The sequence below is a fragment of the Rhizophagus irregularis genome, chromosome 18, assembly GCF_026210795.1.
Source record: "Rhizophagus irregularis chromosome 18, complete sequence".
Classification (NCBI taxonomy): Eukaryota; Fungi; Glomeromycota; class Glomeromycetes; order Glomerales; family Glomeraceae; genus Rhizophagus; species Rhizophagus irregularis.
The window spans coordinates 3,789,511-3,804,834 of NC_089446.1; the positions used below are offsets into that span (position 1 = coordinate 3,789,511).

The 15,324-nt window shown below is 28.0% G+C and overlaps 3 protein-coding genes across 3 annotated transcripts; 2 read left to right on the top strand and 1 right to left on the bottom strand.

Annotated features, from left to right (window-relative positions):
• Positions 1–1,860: 1,860 nt before the first annotated feature.
• Positions 1,861–2,818, bottom strand: OCT59_010442 (uncharacterized protein; the record flags this gene model as incomplete). The annotated part of the gene is made up of 4 exons (XM_066133007.1): positions 1,861–1,939; positions 2,008–2,222; positions 2,309–2,652; positions 2,752–2,818. 4 exons carry the CDS (start codon positions 2,816–2,818, stop codon positions 1,861–1,863), a joined length of 705 nt encoding a protein of 234 aa, XP_066000596.1.
• Positions 2,819–4,513: 1,695 nt separating this feature from the next.
• OCT59_010443 (uncharacterized protein) lies at positions 4,514–5,168 on the top strand (the record flags this gene model as incomplete). Its single annotated transcript, XM_066133008.1, has 2 exons — positions 4,514–4,862; positions 4,963–5,168. 2 exons carry the CDS (start codon positions 4,514–4,516, stop codon positions 5,166–5,168), a joined length of 555 nt encoding a protein of 184 aa, XP_066000597.1.
• Positions 5,169–5,593: 425 nt separating this feature from the next.
• On the top strand, positions 5,594–7,773 carry OCT59_010444 (uncharacterized protein; the record flags this gene model as incomplete). Its single annotated transcript, XM_066133009.1, has 4 exons — positions 5,594–6,566; positions 6,650–6,940; positions 7,337–7,388; positions 7,467–7,773. The coding sequence occupies 4 exons, from the start codon at positions 5,594–5,596 to the stop codon at positions 7,771–7,773; spliced, it is 1,623 nt and encodes a 540-aa protein (XP_066000598.1).
• Between the last annotated feature and the right edge of the window lie 7,551 nt (positions 7,774–15,324).

Below are 15,324 nucleotides of genomic sequence, written 5' to 3' on the forward strand. Positions count from 1 at the left end.
GAAAGAGAGATTATCCTGAAATTTTTTCACAAAAGGTACTACTGTACTTGGGGGATCATTCGAGGGTTTTTTTTTGGCCGCTGATGAAATGTACCATTTTTAAGACCTCTATATGGTAGGCCGTATTATGGAGGCAGGGTATGCACATAGCGAAAGCGCCATGCTCCTATGTAATACTTGGGATTTTGTGGTATCAGAAGGTAGTGGTGATGTATCATTGGTCATAGGCAGTTGGGTGATAATGGCTGACGACCTAAGGGACACTCTAATGAGGTAGGCCCCGCCAGATGAGCTCAACCCACTTATTGCATTTTTTGATTCTTAAGGTTGAAAATCTTGGTGACCCAAGTGTTCTGAGACCAATTTTTATTTTAAAAAAAAATTTCGTTTGATTTCTATAAATGCAGTACTTTAATTTATGCATCTTTTTTAGGATTAACAACCAGCATTTGCAATGACTTTAATAAATCTCAAGAACTATCATTTAATTAGGTTGGTTTGTATCTTCAACTCCTGTATTTTCTCATGGACAACTATATGTTGCATGTTCAAGAATAACATCAAGAAAAAATTTAAATAATTAAATTTTTACTTTATTTCAAGTTTAGGTTTTAACTATTAACTGCTAATGTAGTTAACAGGTGAATCCTAGTAGTATTTAATATTTGTGACGAAATCCGATAATGTTGTGCGTAACTACTCCATTATGTTATAACGATATCGTCACGTTGGTTTATGTTAACCATCCAGGGAGAGAGATGTGTCTAATTTACCAGGTACGATCGTATTTTTAATTTCGCAGAAACTTGCACCATAATCCGTGTACTTATTAATTTAACAATTGTCACAAAGTTTCGATACAATATTAGTGTCATAACAGTTAACCATCTGGAGAGAGAGATGTCTAATTTACCAGGTACTTATCTTTAATTTCGCAGAAACTTGCGTTGTATGTAATACAGACTCTTGTCAATTCAGTATTTGGTATAATATTAGTGTCTTATGTTAACCGTCGGAGAGAGAAGTAATTTACCAGGTGCGTCGTAATCAGGAAACTTACATCAATTCAACATTTATAATATTATTGTCATACCGATATTGTCGCATTATTTTATGTTACTAGAGAGGGATGCGCCTACATAATTTACCAAGTACGATTAAACTTCGCAATACTTATCAATTCAACAATTGTGAATCAATAATGACGGAACGTGACTACTTCAAACTGTAATAACAATGATATCGATACGTTGTTTTTATTTTTCATTTTGACCATCATAATTGCATATTAATAATTTATATATACGGCATTATCAATTAATAAAAATTATTGAATGTACTAGTACCTACGGTTCACAATTTTTTCATGACCCAAAATTCTTGTCAAATATCATCTTGATACTGTGTAAATGTCGTCCTGATATCTTAATAATATTTTTAAATGAAATAATATTTTTAAATGATATCGTAACAGTACGGTTTGATAATTATATCGATACATTTTCAACATCATCGCAACATCTTCACGAAAACATCACGATTTTTAAATGATATCGTAACAGTACAGCTTTGATAATCATAACGATACATTTTCAACATCATCGTAACATCTTCACATAACATCACGATTTTTTTGAAGATATCGCGACGATATAGTTATGATAGTCTTAACGATACCTTTCCAACATCTTCGCGATATTAAATTACGAAATCAATATGATATCGTTCTGATATCAAAATGTTACCGATTTTAATATCGCGAAGATGTTGGAAAGGTATCGTTAAGACTATCATAACTATATTGTCGCGATATCTTCAAAAAAATCGTGATGTCGTCGTGAAGATGTTGAAAATGTATCATTAAAATATTGTGGCAAATTTGAAGATTTCAGCAAAGTAATCTATAAGTTCATTTTGAGATAAACTTCCAGTAGATGCTCTATAATTAAATTAATAATTAATACAAACAGCACTATTTGGTTAGCTACGAAACAATTAAATAAATACCTGTTTTTTCTTATTTCTTTAAATTCTTCTACAGAAGTTAAAATAATTTGGTTAAACTTATTTCTGAAATCGATAAAAAATTTTCGGGTTTTTTCGAGGTAGCTTTTAGCTTCGTTCGAATGTATTTTTATTTTGAAAATTTTTGTTATCAACTCATCAAAAACTTCACCACGCGGACTTCTTACACGTAAAAAAAGACACTTGACACTTTCGTCCTATAGACGAATTTTATCCTAAAATATTAAAAATACATTATTTAAAAGATTTAGACATAATAAAATCATGTTAATTTAATACTTACGTCCGTAATTTTACTGGATGATGAGATAGCAACATCTGTATTGTTCATTTCTAGTGCCAATCTTAAAATTTCCGGATGGTCGACGAGCCAAGCAACTATTTCTAAATTTGACTTTGATTGAAATACTTCGGGTTTTTTATGATCTTCCGTCTTACTCTCATCATCATCATCATTATCATCATCATCATCATCATCATTACTTCTTTTTTCATTTACTACTATAACTTCTTTATCAGCAGATTCGGCAGCTTCTTTATTACTATTTTTACTTTTTTTCATCAATTGATTGGCTTTCTCAATGTCAATATCTCTTCTTTTTTTCGTAATTTGTTTTCTTTTCGATCCTATTATACATATTTTTGGTATTTATTAATTATTCTTCTTACATATAACTATATAAGCAAAACTTACTATAAATTTACAAAAGAGTTATATCTACATACCTCCTTCAACTTCCATTTCTTGATTATCATCAGACGATTTATTAGGTAATTTACGTTTAGTCGTCATAATATAAAAAAAAATATGAGCGAAAAAAAAAGTGGAACAACCTTTTTGTTTAAAAGTAGGTGATATTTATCGAGAAAATATGAATGAATAAAAAATGTAGAGCAACTTTCTTGCTCAAAAAAGTAGATGATAAATATTGAATGAACAAAAAAAAGGGCGAGGTTATCATGATATAATTTTGAGATTTTAGCTATTGTAATTATGATTGTAGTATTTAATTGGAAAATATACATGATCTTAATATCATTGTGTATCGTGTAGAATGCAGGATCAGTTAAAAATATCAGGAGATGGGAAAACTAAAAATTATGATTTCTAGAAGATCGAAAATTAAATTTAATTAATATAAATAAATTATTGCAATATCGAATTTCATTCAGTGAAATTTTTTTTTTACATGGAAGATTACCTCAAATCGATTTTACGGTTTCAAATTTATTATATTTTTCAGGCTATACGTGGAATGAGAAGAAAAATAATGGAAAGGTGAGAAGAAAAATGATCGGTAGAAGAAAAGGAGTGAGAAGAAAAATGATCAGTAGAAGAAAAGGAGTGAGAAGAAATTAATGGAATATTACGTTTTGAATTTCCATTTTTATGTGTGATACGATGACATGCAAGAAAAAAAAATTTATAAGATCCTGGTACTCTTGACGGAAAAATAACTGAGCCAATGAACCATGTGATGATCCTATCTAACTAAGCCATATCTATTTAGTGTAAGCCTCTGGATTGATTACATAAAAAATAGATGGGATCTACAGTAGTCAACTTACAACGATATTTGAAAAATACCGATATATTGATTGAAATTGTGAAATTACTGATAGGAAAGAGTTTTAATACATATTGGTGTAATCAAATATTGGTATATAAAGTATCAACTATTCAAATAATACAAGTCATGTGCAACTAATCATTTGTTTAATTGTTCGATAATATTTCTAAAACGGAGTAAATTAAGATCGAATTAAGTTCCTTACGGTGTAAATTAAGGTTAGCTTAAAATTCAGTATAATTGTAATATATCATCGCAGTGTAATATGAAATATAATCAAGGAAGGACATGCGTGATTTAAAATATTATATTTTATAATTATAAAGTATAAAGATAACATTTTAACTCATTTTTTATTAATAGAATTTGTTTATTTATTTTTATTTATATATATTAATTAATGCAGTATTACTATAATTATATTTTTAAAATAAATTGATAAATCAAAAAATTGAGTGTATTCAATATTAAATAAATTAATTAAAGATGATTGCATTAGAACTAAAAAATTTAGGCAAGATCGTAAAAATAAACTCAAAGAAATCAAAAAAAAATATGTGTGTATTCAATGTTAAATAAATTAATTAAAGATGATTGCATTAGAACTAGACAAGATCGTAAAAATAAACTCAAAGAAATCAAAAAAAATTATGTGTGTATTCATTGTTAAATAAATTAATTAAGGATGATTGCATTAGAACTAAAAAATTTAGACAAGATCGTAAAAATAAACTCAAAGAAATCAAAAAAAATTATGTGTGTATTCAATGTTAAATAAATTAATTAAGGATGATTGCATTAGAACTAAAAAATTTAGACAAGATCGTAAAAATAAACTCAAAGAAATCATAATAAATTTATTATAAATATAGAGCCTTTTCTTGACATTTTCCCCATCAAACTAATAATATTTAATAATGGCAGCATTAAACTTAAACGCAAATCTTCCAGTATACATTCAATGGCCCGATGACGCTGCTTTGACCTTAATTCAGTGTCGTCGGGCCTATCAGCCCTTATTCACCACAATGAAATTACATGACCAAAACCAATTATGGCGTGGAATTGCTCATGATATACGAAACAACCACATATTCAGGCCAACTAGAAAACAATGTAGAGAGAAATGGAATGCGCTAAAGTCGGGGTATGAGAATTTAGAGAGATTAATAAACAGAAATCCTGAAGGATATCCCACTCGTACCCCGACTTTGCATGACGAGAGATTCCACCAGGAACTCTCTGATGAGTTTTGGAGAGTAGAGCGTAAGTATTTATTATTTAACTGATTTTTTCATTAATTCATTGCATTTATATTAATACTTGCTTTGTTTTAAGCATTAGTCCGGGCCACCCAGAGAAATAGGATGGATCGTAGGACATACGAGTATAGAGAGCGCAGGCGCTCTCGCTCCCGATCCCCCTACTACCACTGAGAGCACAGGCGCTCTCATTCTCGATCTCCTCACCACTGAGAGCGCAGGCGCTCTCGTTCCCAATCTCCCTACCACTGAAAGCGCGGGCGCTCTTACCGACGTCATTGATTTTTTATTTTTTATTTTATTATTTTAATATATTTTATTCTATTTTATTATTATGTTTTATTTTATTTTAATATTATGTTTTATTTTATTTTATTATTATATGTTTTATTTTATTATATATTTTATTTTATTTAATTATTATTATGTTTATATTATTATATGTTTTATTTTATTTTATTATTATGTTTTATATTATTATATATTTTATTTTATTTTCATTTAATAAATGACTATTTTTGATAATATTATTTGTCATACCAATTGTCATTAACCATATACAGCTGGTATAATTGACCCTAAATTTTGTGTAGCCAAATCGGCAGTAATTTAACCGAATTGATTACTTAATTGCATTTTTTTTTTGCCGACACACTAATAGTATTTAATAAATTTAGTTCTAATTGAATTTATAAAATTCTAATTGAATTTGAATTATTTTAAATTGTTATAAAGATGAAAAGACGATATAGTCACAACAAGCCAATAGAGCCAATTCGAATTCGAAATCGGTTTTCTTACAGCAAACCTAATGAGACAACAGATTCTGACGAGAGAGTGGCAATTCGTTCGCCTGTACATTCACCTGATAATGATAACGATGACATGGACTTTCAGTATGATCATAAAGATGATTTAAGTTTTCAAGACATTAATGATGATGATAATGCATATGGATCAATTAATCCTCAAGACTACAATAATAAGATGATATTTTCGCAAGATAATGTCAATTCATCTGATACTGAAGAGGAAGAAGAAAGTGATAACGAATACAATTATGAAGAGGAGAAAGAGAAGGAAGATAATAATGAAAACAATGACGAAGAGGAGGAGGATAAAGGTAATAATGATGATAATAATAATCAAGTGGAAGAGGAACGTAATAACGATGAAGAGGAACGTAATTACGATGAAGAGGAACGTAATAATGAAGATGAAGAAATACATCAAATCGTTGAAGCGTTAGATGAAGACAAGATACCGTTCTGCAATGGTCAATTTGCACCGTACTTTGATAATTATACAACTACGGCATTATTTTGCTGGCTTCAGAAACATAATGTTTCTACGAAAGCATATGAAGATCTTGTCGATATCATTCACAATTCTCAATTTGAACCTACCCATGTGGTAAAAAATATCCGAAGATTCCAATCATGGAGAAAACGTCTTCCTCTCCTACCAATAATAACAAAGTCTATTAAAATTTCACCAAAAAAATTTCCATCAACTTCACGAGGATCAAAACTTTCGTATCAACTCTCAATTAGTGAAATTATATGGCGTGTTCTTAATAATCTGATGCTAATGAAGCATATGTATTTTGGACCCAGCATTAATTCTGAAGAAAAATCAGAATTTTGGCATGGAAATTTATGGGGGGAATCCCCACTTTTTGGACAACACGAAATATTAATATCAGAAGGTTATAAATTAATACACTTTGATACAATTATAATTTATTATCATTGATAATATTTATTAAAGTTATTTATTTTTAATAAATAGTATTGTACCGATCTGGTGATTTTGTTTACTATCATGATGATAATGGTCAAAAAAAACTTGGAAGATTAAGATCAATTTTAAAAAATCATGATGGATATTATCAGTTACGAATTCAAAAAATTTTGGAATATAGTGATTTACCTGGAAATTTAAAAGGGTTACCAAGACAACGTCGTTCTATTACTAGTGAAGTATGGTTACAAGACGAACGATTTTTAATTATAATGACTTCTCAAATTTTAGAAAAAGTAACTATATTGATGATGTTTCAACATCAAAATATTCCTGATGGTTCATTGCGGATTAGTGAAATAATTTATAAATGTAATGACCGTTGGCACGTTCGTAATGTAAAGCTTTCATATCTACATCCATCTGATTACATTTCTATTAGAAATCCACCATCATCATCTATGACAATCTATAAGCTGTTTTTAGATCTTTATTATGATGATTTTAGTACATTTAGAAATGTATACCATTCTCTAGGTGGTGTTTATGTACAGTTTGGAAATATGCCAGCACATCAAAGAAAGCTAATAAAGAACCATTTTGTTATTGGGTTTATCCCATTTGGAGGAAAATTTGACGAATTTATGATACCATTCATTTCAGAAATGAAGGAATTAGAGAAAGGAAAGGTGATGACTGTCCAAGGACAAGATGCATAGATAATTGCTGGTTTAGGCGTTGTTACGGCAGATTTACCTCAAGGTAACGATATGACAGGAGTACTAAGGTATTTTTTCAACTTAGTTAATAATATAATAATATAATTTTATGACAACTATTAAAATTTTTTAAAAAATAAATTTAGACATAATGCAAATAAGGGTTGTCGTACTTGTAAAACTACTAAAGAATCATTGAATGCTCACAATCAGGATATCGTAACAACATTACATTATCATCATATTACAGATGAAGAAATCTTAAAAATTTCTCATGAGACTATAATGTCAAGAAGAGATCAACTTTGTACGGAATATGGTTTACGATCATTACCTAGTATTTTAGATAAATTAAAAAGGGAAAGACATTTACAGACGCCGCAGGATGTTTATCATGCGACTGCAGGAAAGATTGGGTGGCTACTAAAATTAACTTGTGAATTATTTTCATGAGAAGGAGAAGATAATTTTATCGAAATTTGGAAAAATTTTGAAATCCCAAAAAGATGGTCTCGCTTACCAAATCCGATTACTCACTACAATAGTTTTATGATGTCGGATTTACTTAGATTAGCTATGATTATGCCATTTCTGTTAAACCAGTTTTTAAAAGAATCAAGTATCAAACGTAATAAAACAGCCATGATTCAACAAAGAATTGATGCATTTCGAGTTAGTTCAGTTCCAAAAATTATTATATCTTGTTAGATACATGTTGCAAAAACTATGAAAGCGGTTTTTAACAAGAAATTTACATCAGATAGCTATGAGGAATTGCAACAATGTCTTGAAGAAGAGTTTTCAATCCTTCCAAAGGTATACCGTATATCGCGGGCCATAGTACCCCCCTATGCATAGTACCCCCCTTGAAAAATTTCATAGAATTGTATAGTACCCGGAGGGATATTTTACAATTATCTCGTGATCTAGTGATCAGATTTGAGCCATCTTTTTTTTGTTTGATAGCTCTCATTGAGCTCTTCAAAATAAAAAAAGATCGTTCAAATTGGACCGGTAGATCGTGAGATATTCGCAAAAAACGGAATTTTTAGGCTTTGTTTAATACCCGGGGGTACAGGGTCAAACCCCCGATTTTTGCAAGATACCCGGAGTACTGTGGCCCGCTATATACGGTAGTTACAAATTTGATATTGAAATGTGGAATAATTTCAAATAATTAACAATATTTTACTTTTTATAGGTTTTTGTAAATTTTGTTAATTTACCAAACATACACGTTAATATGCATCTTTTGATGCATGCTAAAACCTTTGGAACACTTATTAATACCCAAGTTGGTATAAAAGAAATGGTCCATCGTATTTTTAAGGGGATGGTACCAAAAACTAATTGCAAAAACATAGATTTAGATTTATTAAAGCGTTACAATACTTTATTTGCAATTCGACATTTAGCAGATGGTGGTATTGATCCAAGATTTAATAGATCTTGTACTGGATTTACAAATTCAAATTTTGGACAATTATTTTTAAATTGGTATGTTACAGAAGATAAATATTCAACTGAAGCAACTGAACAAATTCAAGACGATGATGATGATACAAAAAGTAAGTATTTTATTGCATATAATAGTACATGTTTGATATTTATATTTACTAATCTTTTAATTTAGTTATATCTCCAGTAAACTTTATTTCCAATATTTCATTAAAAAAAAGAATGCCAAAGCAGGAACGTGATAAACTTCTTTTAACTTTACATAATTTTAAAACTGAATTGTTTTTATCTTATGTGGATATGAAGTTTGAGGCGGCACTTATAAACTCTTCAATTAGTTGGTACAAATTTGCATCATATATGATTGAAGAAGAAAATGGTATCCTTTCAAAAGTTCACCTACATCTCGATGATTTTATCACAATTTATGAAGAAGATCATGAAGAATCTTATGTAATAATCAAAGGTATCTTTCAACATAAGGGTAACAATAACAAATATTATGCATTTATTGTTGTAGATTGGTTTGAAGATACTATGGTTGAACATTCAGTATTAAAATGTCCACTTTACTGTCTCCAAGCAACAGGAGATAAATGGAGACGTATTTTTCCAATTACTGTAATAGATAATGTTCAAAAAGTACATTTTATTCATAATTGTAATTCAGAAAGGTGCCAACTACCAAATCATGATACTACAAATAGAATTTGGATAAAAAATAATTTTTATTTTACAGCTATATAATTATATTAATTATATAAATATAATAAAATAATTATTTTAATTTGTATCGTATAAAATTTTAACCAATAAAATCATATGCATGATGTAATAATAAATTAAAATTAACCAATTAAAATCACTTTAATTACATGCATGTGATATCATGCATGTGATATCTAAAAATAGCTAAAATTCGCGTTTATTAATAAGATTTTTTTTGTTTATTTTCAAAAATACGCTTTTCTCTTGTCTTTTATATTAATACTTTACGGTATTTTAGTTCGTCTCTTCTTTTTTCTTTTTAAAGTATACTTTAATTATCTTTTTACAATAATAACAATACTTTGAGACACTTTAGTTTATATATTCAACATAGTAAGACACCCACATACGAAAAGTAAGAATAAAAGCAAGAATAAAGAAAAGAAAATGTACCCGCCACTCACATACAAAAGAAAAGAATAAAAGAAAGGAAAAATGTACCCACCTACCCACATACAAAAGAGAAAAAAGCCGTTTTTTAAATAAATAGTGGAGCTGTTAAGCAAGGTATGAAAATAGGATATACGCATATTTTTCATATTTTTTTTACAATATGTTGTGGTTTGAGTATTTTTTTGTTAGACTGTGGTATAAATGTGAATATATTTTTCAGCGGCCATGTATCTATTGCTTGTTAAATATATTTGCAATTTCTTTGTTAGACTGTGGTATTACAATATGAAGTGTGAATATATTTTTCAACGGCCATGTATCTATTGCTTGTTAAATATATTTGCAATTTCTTTTGTAATATTTGCTTTAGCCTGGAAGAAAATGTTGTAAAATAGGGCTGGATATTTATGGCATTTTCCGCCTTCCAATTACTTTGTCCGGGGGTAGCCTGACAATTTGTCGTTGTCCGTCAGTCGTAGCAACCAGCATTTTTTTACAATATTATGATTTTAAGAAACAAAACACTTTCAAAAAAATTTAAAGAAAGAACTAACTTAAAAATATTATCATTTTTATTATTCTTTACAAAATCCTGGAATTACCTGCTCTAACTATTATCCCAAAGTTATGTATTAAATTTTAAATATATTTTACAAAGAGTATATTTTATTAATCATGATTGTTTTTTTTATTTTTTTTATATATATATATATATATTTTAAAATTGAAAATGACATATCCATCCACTCACATACGAGAAGAAAAGAATAAAAAAGAGAAGAAAAAAATAAAAAAAAAGGAAGAAAAGAAACGTACTCCACTCACCCATAATAATCCACTAATAAAAAATTATTATTATTAATGTATAATAAATAATAAACATATATTACAATAAAAATATTTTTGTGATGTTAATTCGGTGTTAATATAATATCATTACGATGTAGTTACGATATTAAATAAATGTAAAACATTTTTTGTAATATTAATTCGATATTAATATGATATTATTATGATGTAGTTACGATATCAAATAAAATTGTAATATTAATTCAATGTTAATACGACATCACTACGATGTGGCTACGATATCAAATAGATGTAAAATATTTTTAATATTTTTGCAATATTAATTCGATGTTAATATGATATCACTACGATATGGCTACGATGTGGTTACAATATCAAATAAAATGTCAAATATTTTGTAATATTAATTCGATGTTAATATGATATCACTACGATGTGGTTATGATATCAAATAAAATGTCAAATATTTTGTAATATTAATTCAATGTTAATACGACATCACTACGATGTGGTTACGATATCACATAAAATGTCAAATATTTTTGCAATATTAATTCGATGTTAATATGATATCACTACGATGTGGTTACGATATCAAATAAAATGTCAAATATTTTGTCAATGTTAATACAATATCACTACGACATGGTTACGATATCAAATAAATGTCAAATATTTTTGTAATATTAATTCAATGTTAATACGACATCACTACGATGTAGTTACGTGATAATATTTACATCGCATAATGATCGCAGCGATATCGCAAAGATATCAAACTAATCAATGTCGATTAAATACAGTTACGACTAACTTAATGACGTCGAATCTATTTTTTATAAAAATATCATAATGATATTGTAATGATATTATTGCGATATCTAATCAATATCGATTGTAAACTCCAAGTTTCAGCAAAGTATTAATATCGTATTTACTTTCTATTTTTCATTATTGTTATAACAATATCGAAATGATATCGATTTGATGTTTCGTCAATATCGTTATGATGTCGATTAGATAATTATAAAGTAATATCTTTACGATATCATATTGATATTGAATTAATGTTGGAACGATATTATATTAATATTGTATTTACTTTCTATTTTTCATTATTGTTATAACAATATTGAAATGATATCAATTTGATGTTTCGTCAATATTGTTATGATGTCGATTAGATAATTATAAAGTGATATCTTTACGATATCATATTGATATTGAATTAATGTTGGAATGATATTATATTAATATCGTATTTACTTTCTATTTTTCATTATTGTTATAACAATATTGAAATGATATCAATTTGATGTTTCGTCAATATTGTTATGATGTCGATTAGATAATTATAAAGTGATATCTTTACGATATCATATTGATATTGAATTAATGTTGGAACGATATCATATTAATATCGTATTTACTTTCTATTTTTCATTATTGTTATAACAATATCGAAATATCGAAATGATATCGATTTGATGTTTCGTCAATATCGTTATGATATCGATTAGATAATTATAAAGTGATATCTTTACGATATCATATTGATATTGAATTAATGTTGGAACGATATCATATTAATATCGTATTTACTTCCCATTTTTCAAAAAATTCATTGTTGTTATAACAATATCGAAATGATATTGATCTGATATTTTTTCAAACAAATATCTTTACGATATCATTTCGATATATTGAATTAATATTGAAATGATATCATTGCGATATCATAATGATATCATTTGCAAATCGATATCGCCACGATATTTATTTAACATCATTATTATATCAATTCGGTATTGTTTAAAAATTCAAGGTTTCTGTAAAGTAGTAATTTATTCATAAAGCTTTTGAGAGTTATGAGCAGTACTTGTCTAAACCAAAAGTGAGAGGCGATGTAGACGAAGTACACCTGACAATCCATTAAATAGATGGCGACGTACAGGGGATGGTAGCACTTTTAATGCATACATTGAGTTTGTTATCATTTTAGCTGATACTATATATACTATTCGTTATTTTCCTACACTGGTAAAAAAATGATTTATCCTACACATATCTTACACATATTGGATACTCAAAATGTAGAAAATCATACACAAATAATACACATATCATACACATATCGGGTACTAATATATATATCATACATATATCAGGTACCTGATAGGTATACTATATATATAAGTACCCAATATGTGTATGATATGTGTATTATTTGTGTATGATTTTCTACATTTTGAGTACCCGATATATGTAAGATATGTGTAGGATATGTGTAGGATAGACCATTTTTTTACCAGTGCTAAATCTGGTAGTATACAAGTTTTTGGGTCTTTTGATCCTGTTGCTATCTTTTTACGTTACCTTTTTGAATATTCACTACCTGAGTTTTCTTCTGTAAAACTTGTGGGTGAAAATAAGGCTCTCCTGCACAATTATAAATTTGTGATTAATATCGGGAGTGATAAGTTTATTAATCTTTCTACCTTAGTATATGCTTTAAAGTCTATAGATGGTATTCGTGAGATTCTCCTCTTTCTGATAAAGTATATTAAGAATGATGCAGGTGATATTCATTCTAAAATTGCTATAGTCTTCACATCAAAAATTCGGGTATATATCTGGCCTAAATCTGGTAAGTTTAATATATTTGGCACTAAGACTGAATTAGATGCTGATATGATCTATAAGTTCTTACAGAAGTTGTTTTCTAATCCATATGATTTTGGTGATTTTATTTGTGATGCACCTATTCCAGATTGCGAGAGGTAAAAAATAGTTTCACTGAGAACTAGAAACCTTCTATTTGTAAAATCCAGCAATCACATTCCTGACTTCTTGTTGGCATAAGACATTCATCACATAGAGTTATAGCCAACACATTTTTTAGCCTATCCAGTTGACTCTCAGTAGTCAGTGTAAGATTCTGGTAGTATTCATTAAATTCATTCTGCTCTTCTTCATTTATATCTTCATCTATGTTTTCATCTGTGTCTTCATTCATATCTTCATCTCCTTTAATATGGTAAATGCTGAATTCATTTCTATATTCATCATTAGGATTTGTGAATATTCTTTGTATATTGTAATCTATAATGTTGAATGTTGTAGGTTTCTTTTTTGATGATATTTCTACTAAGTCTAATAATGCATATGCTAATTCATTATCCTCTGAGAAGTTCTTAATAATATCTGAAAATCTTTCATATATTGCCAATTTGCCATCTCATCTGGTAGAATAGAATATCTTATTCGTGATAAAAGTGATGATGGATGTACTTTACTAAAAATGGCCAATTTTTTGAAATGATTTTGTAATAATTTTAAAATACTACAAAAATACATTTAATACATCAAAATGTTTTTATTATATTTTTGCTATTATTTTGTAATTGTATTGTATCTAGGTCTATAAAAATAACTCAAAATAATATCACAATAATTTTTTAATGTTTTTGTTATTATTTTATTATTATAATATAATTAACTTTGATATTATTTTAATATTTTAATCTTAAAAATACCTTAAATATATCTTGATATATTTTAAAAATTTTACAAAATAATTGCACAATTGTTTTGAAAGCCATTGTATCTAGATCTATAAAAATATTTCAAAAAATTGGCCATTTTTAGTAAAGTATCCATATATCATCACCTTCTAACATCTCATCAAATATTTCTACTAGCTCTTCTAATCCAGATACTAACATACTTTCTTTGCTAAATTCGGAATCTAAAGTTTTTAAATATGCTATATCTAAATACCACATTATTTCCTTTACCCATTCTTCTATGTTGAGTTCAAACTGACCTATATACGTCTTATTGATAATCTGTATTGTGACATTTTGTAAACCTTTTATATATGAATCTTTTATTCAATTACATTTTTTCTCGGTATAAGGGTAATTGCTTGCCTTGCTATTCCGCTCTATTGACTTCATGGCTGGTTTCCTAGATGGATTAATATTTCCTTACCTTTTTTGACTCTGTTGGCTTTGAAATCCCATTTCTTGTTCGGTTAATTTTTTCAGATTGTGTGGTGGTAATAGAGTTGCATGGTGGTAATAAAACTATATGATGGTAACTAGATTATATGAAAAGTGGTAGGTGGATTATATGGTGGTAATTAAAATTATATGATGGTGGTAACTAGATTATATGAAAGTGGTAGTTAAATTATAGTGAAAGTGGTAAGTGGATTATATGATAGTAATTAAGTTATATGATGGTGGTAATTAGATTATATAAAGTGGTAGTATTTTAGATTATATGATGGCGCTGAGCCAGAATTGGGGTTTTCATACTACTGTTTTATGTTCTACTAAAGAACAAACAATAGCACTTTCTAAATTGACACATATTGAAATTGATATGGCATTTAAAAGAATTCATGGTATCACAAATGAATGGGAAGTAACAGCATATTTACCTCGAGTACAGAAAAGTAAGTATAATTACTGAATTTTGGTCATTTATTTAATAATAAAACCTTTTATTTAGTTTTTTATTGTTAATTATTATATGAAGCTTTGACTTTTGCTCGAATATTTACAAATA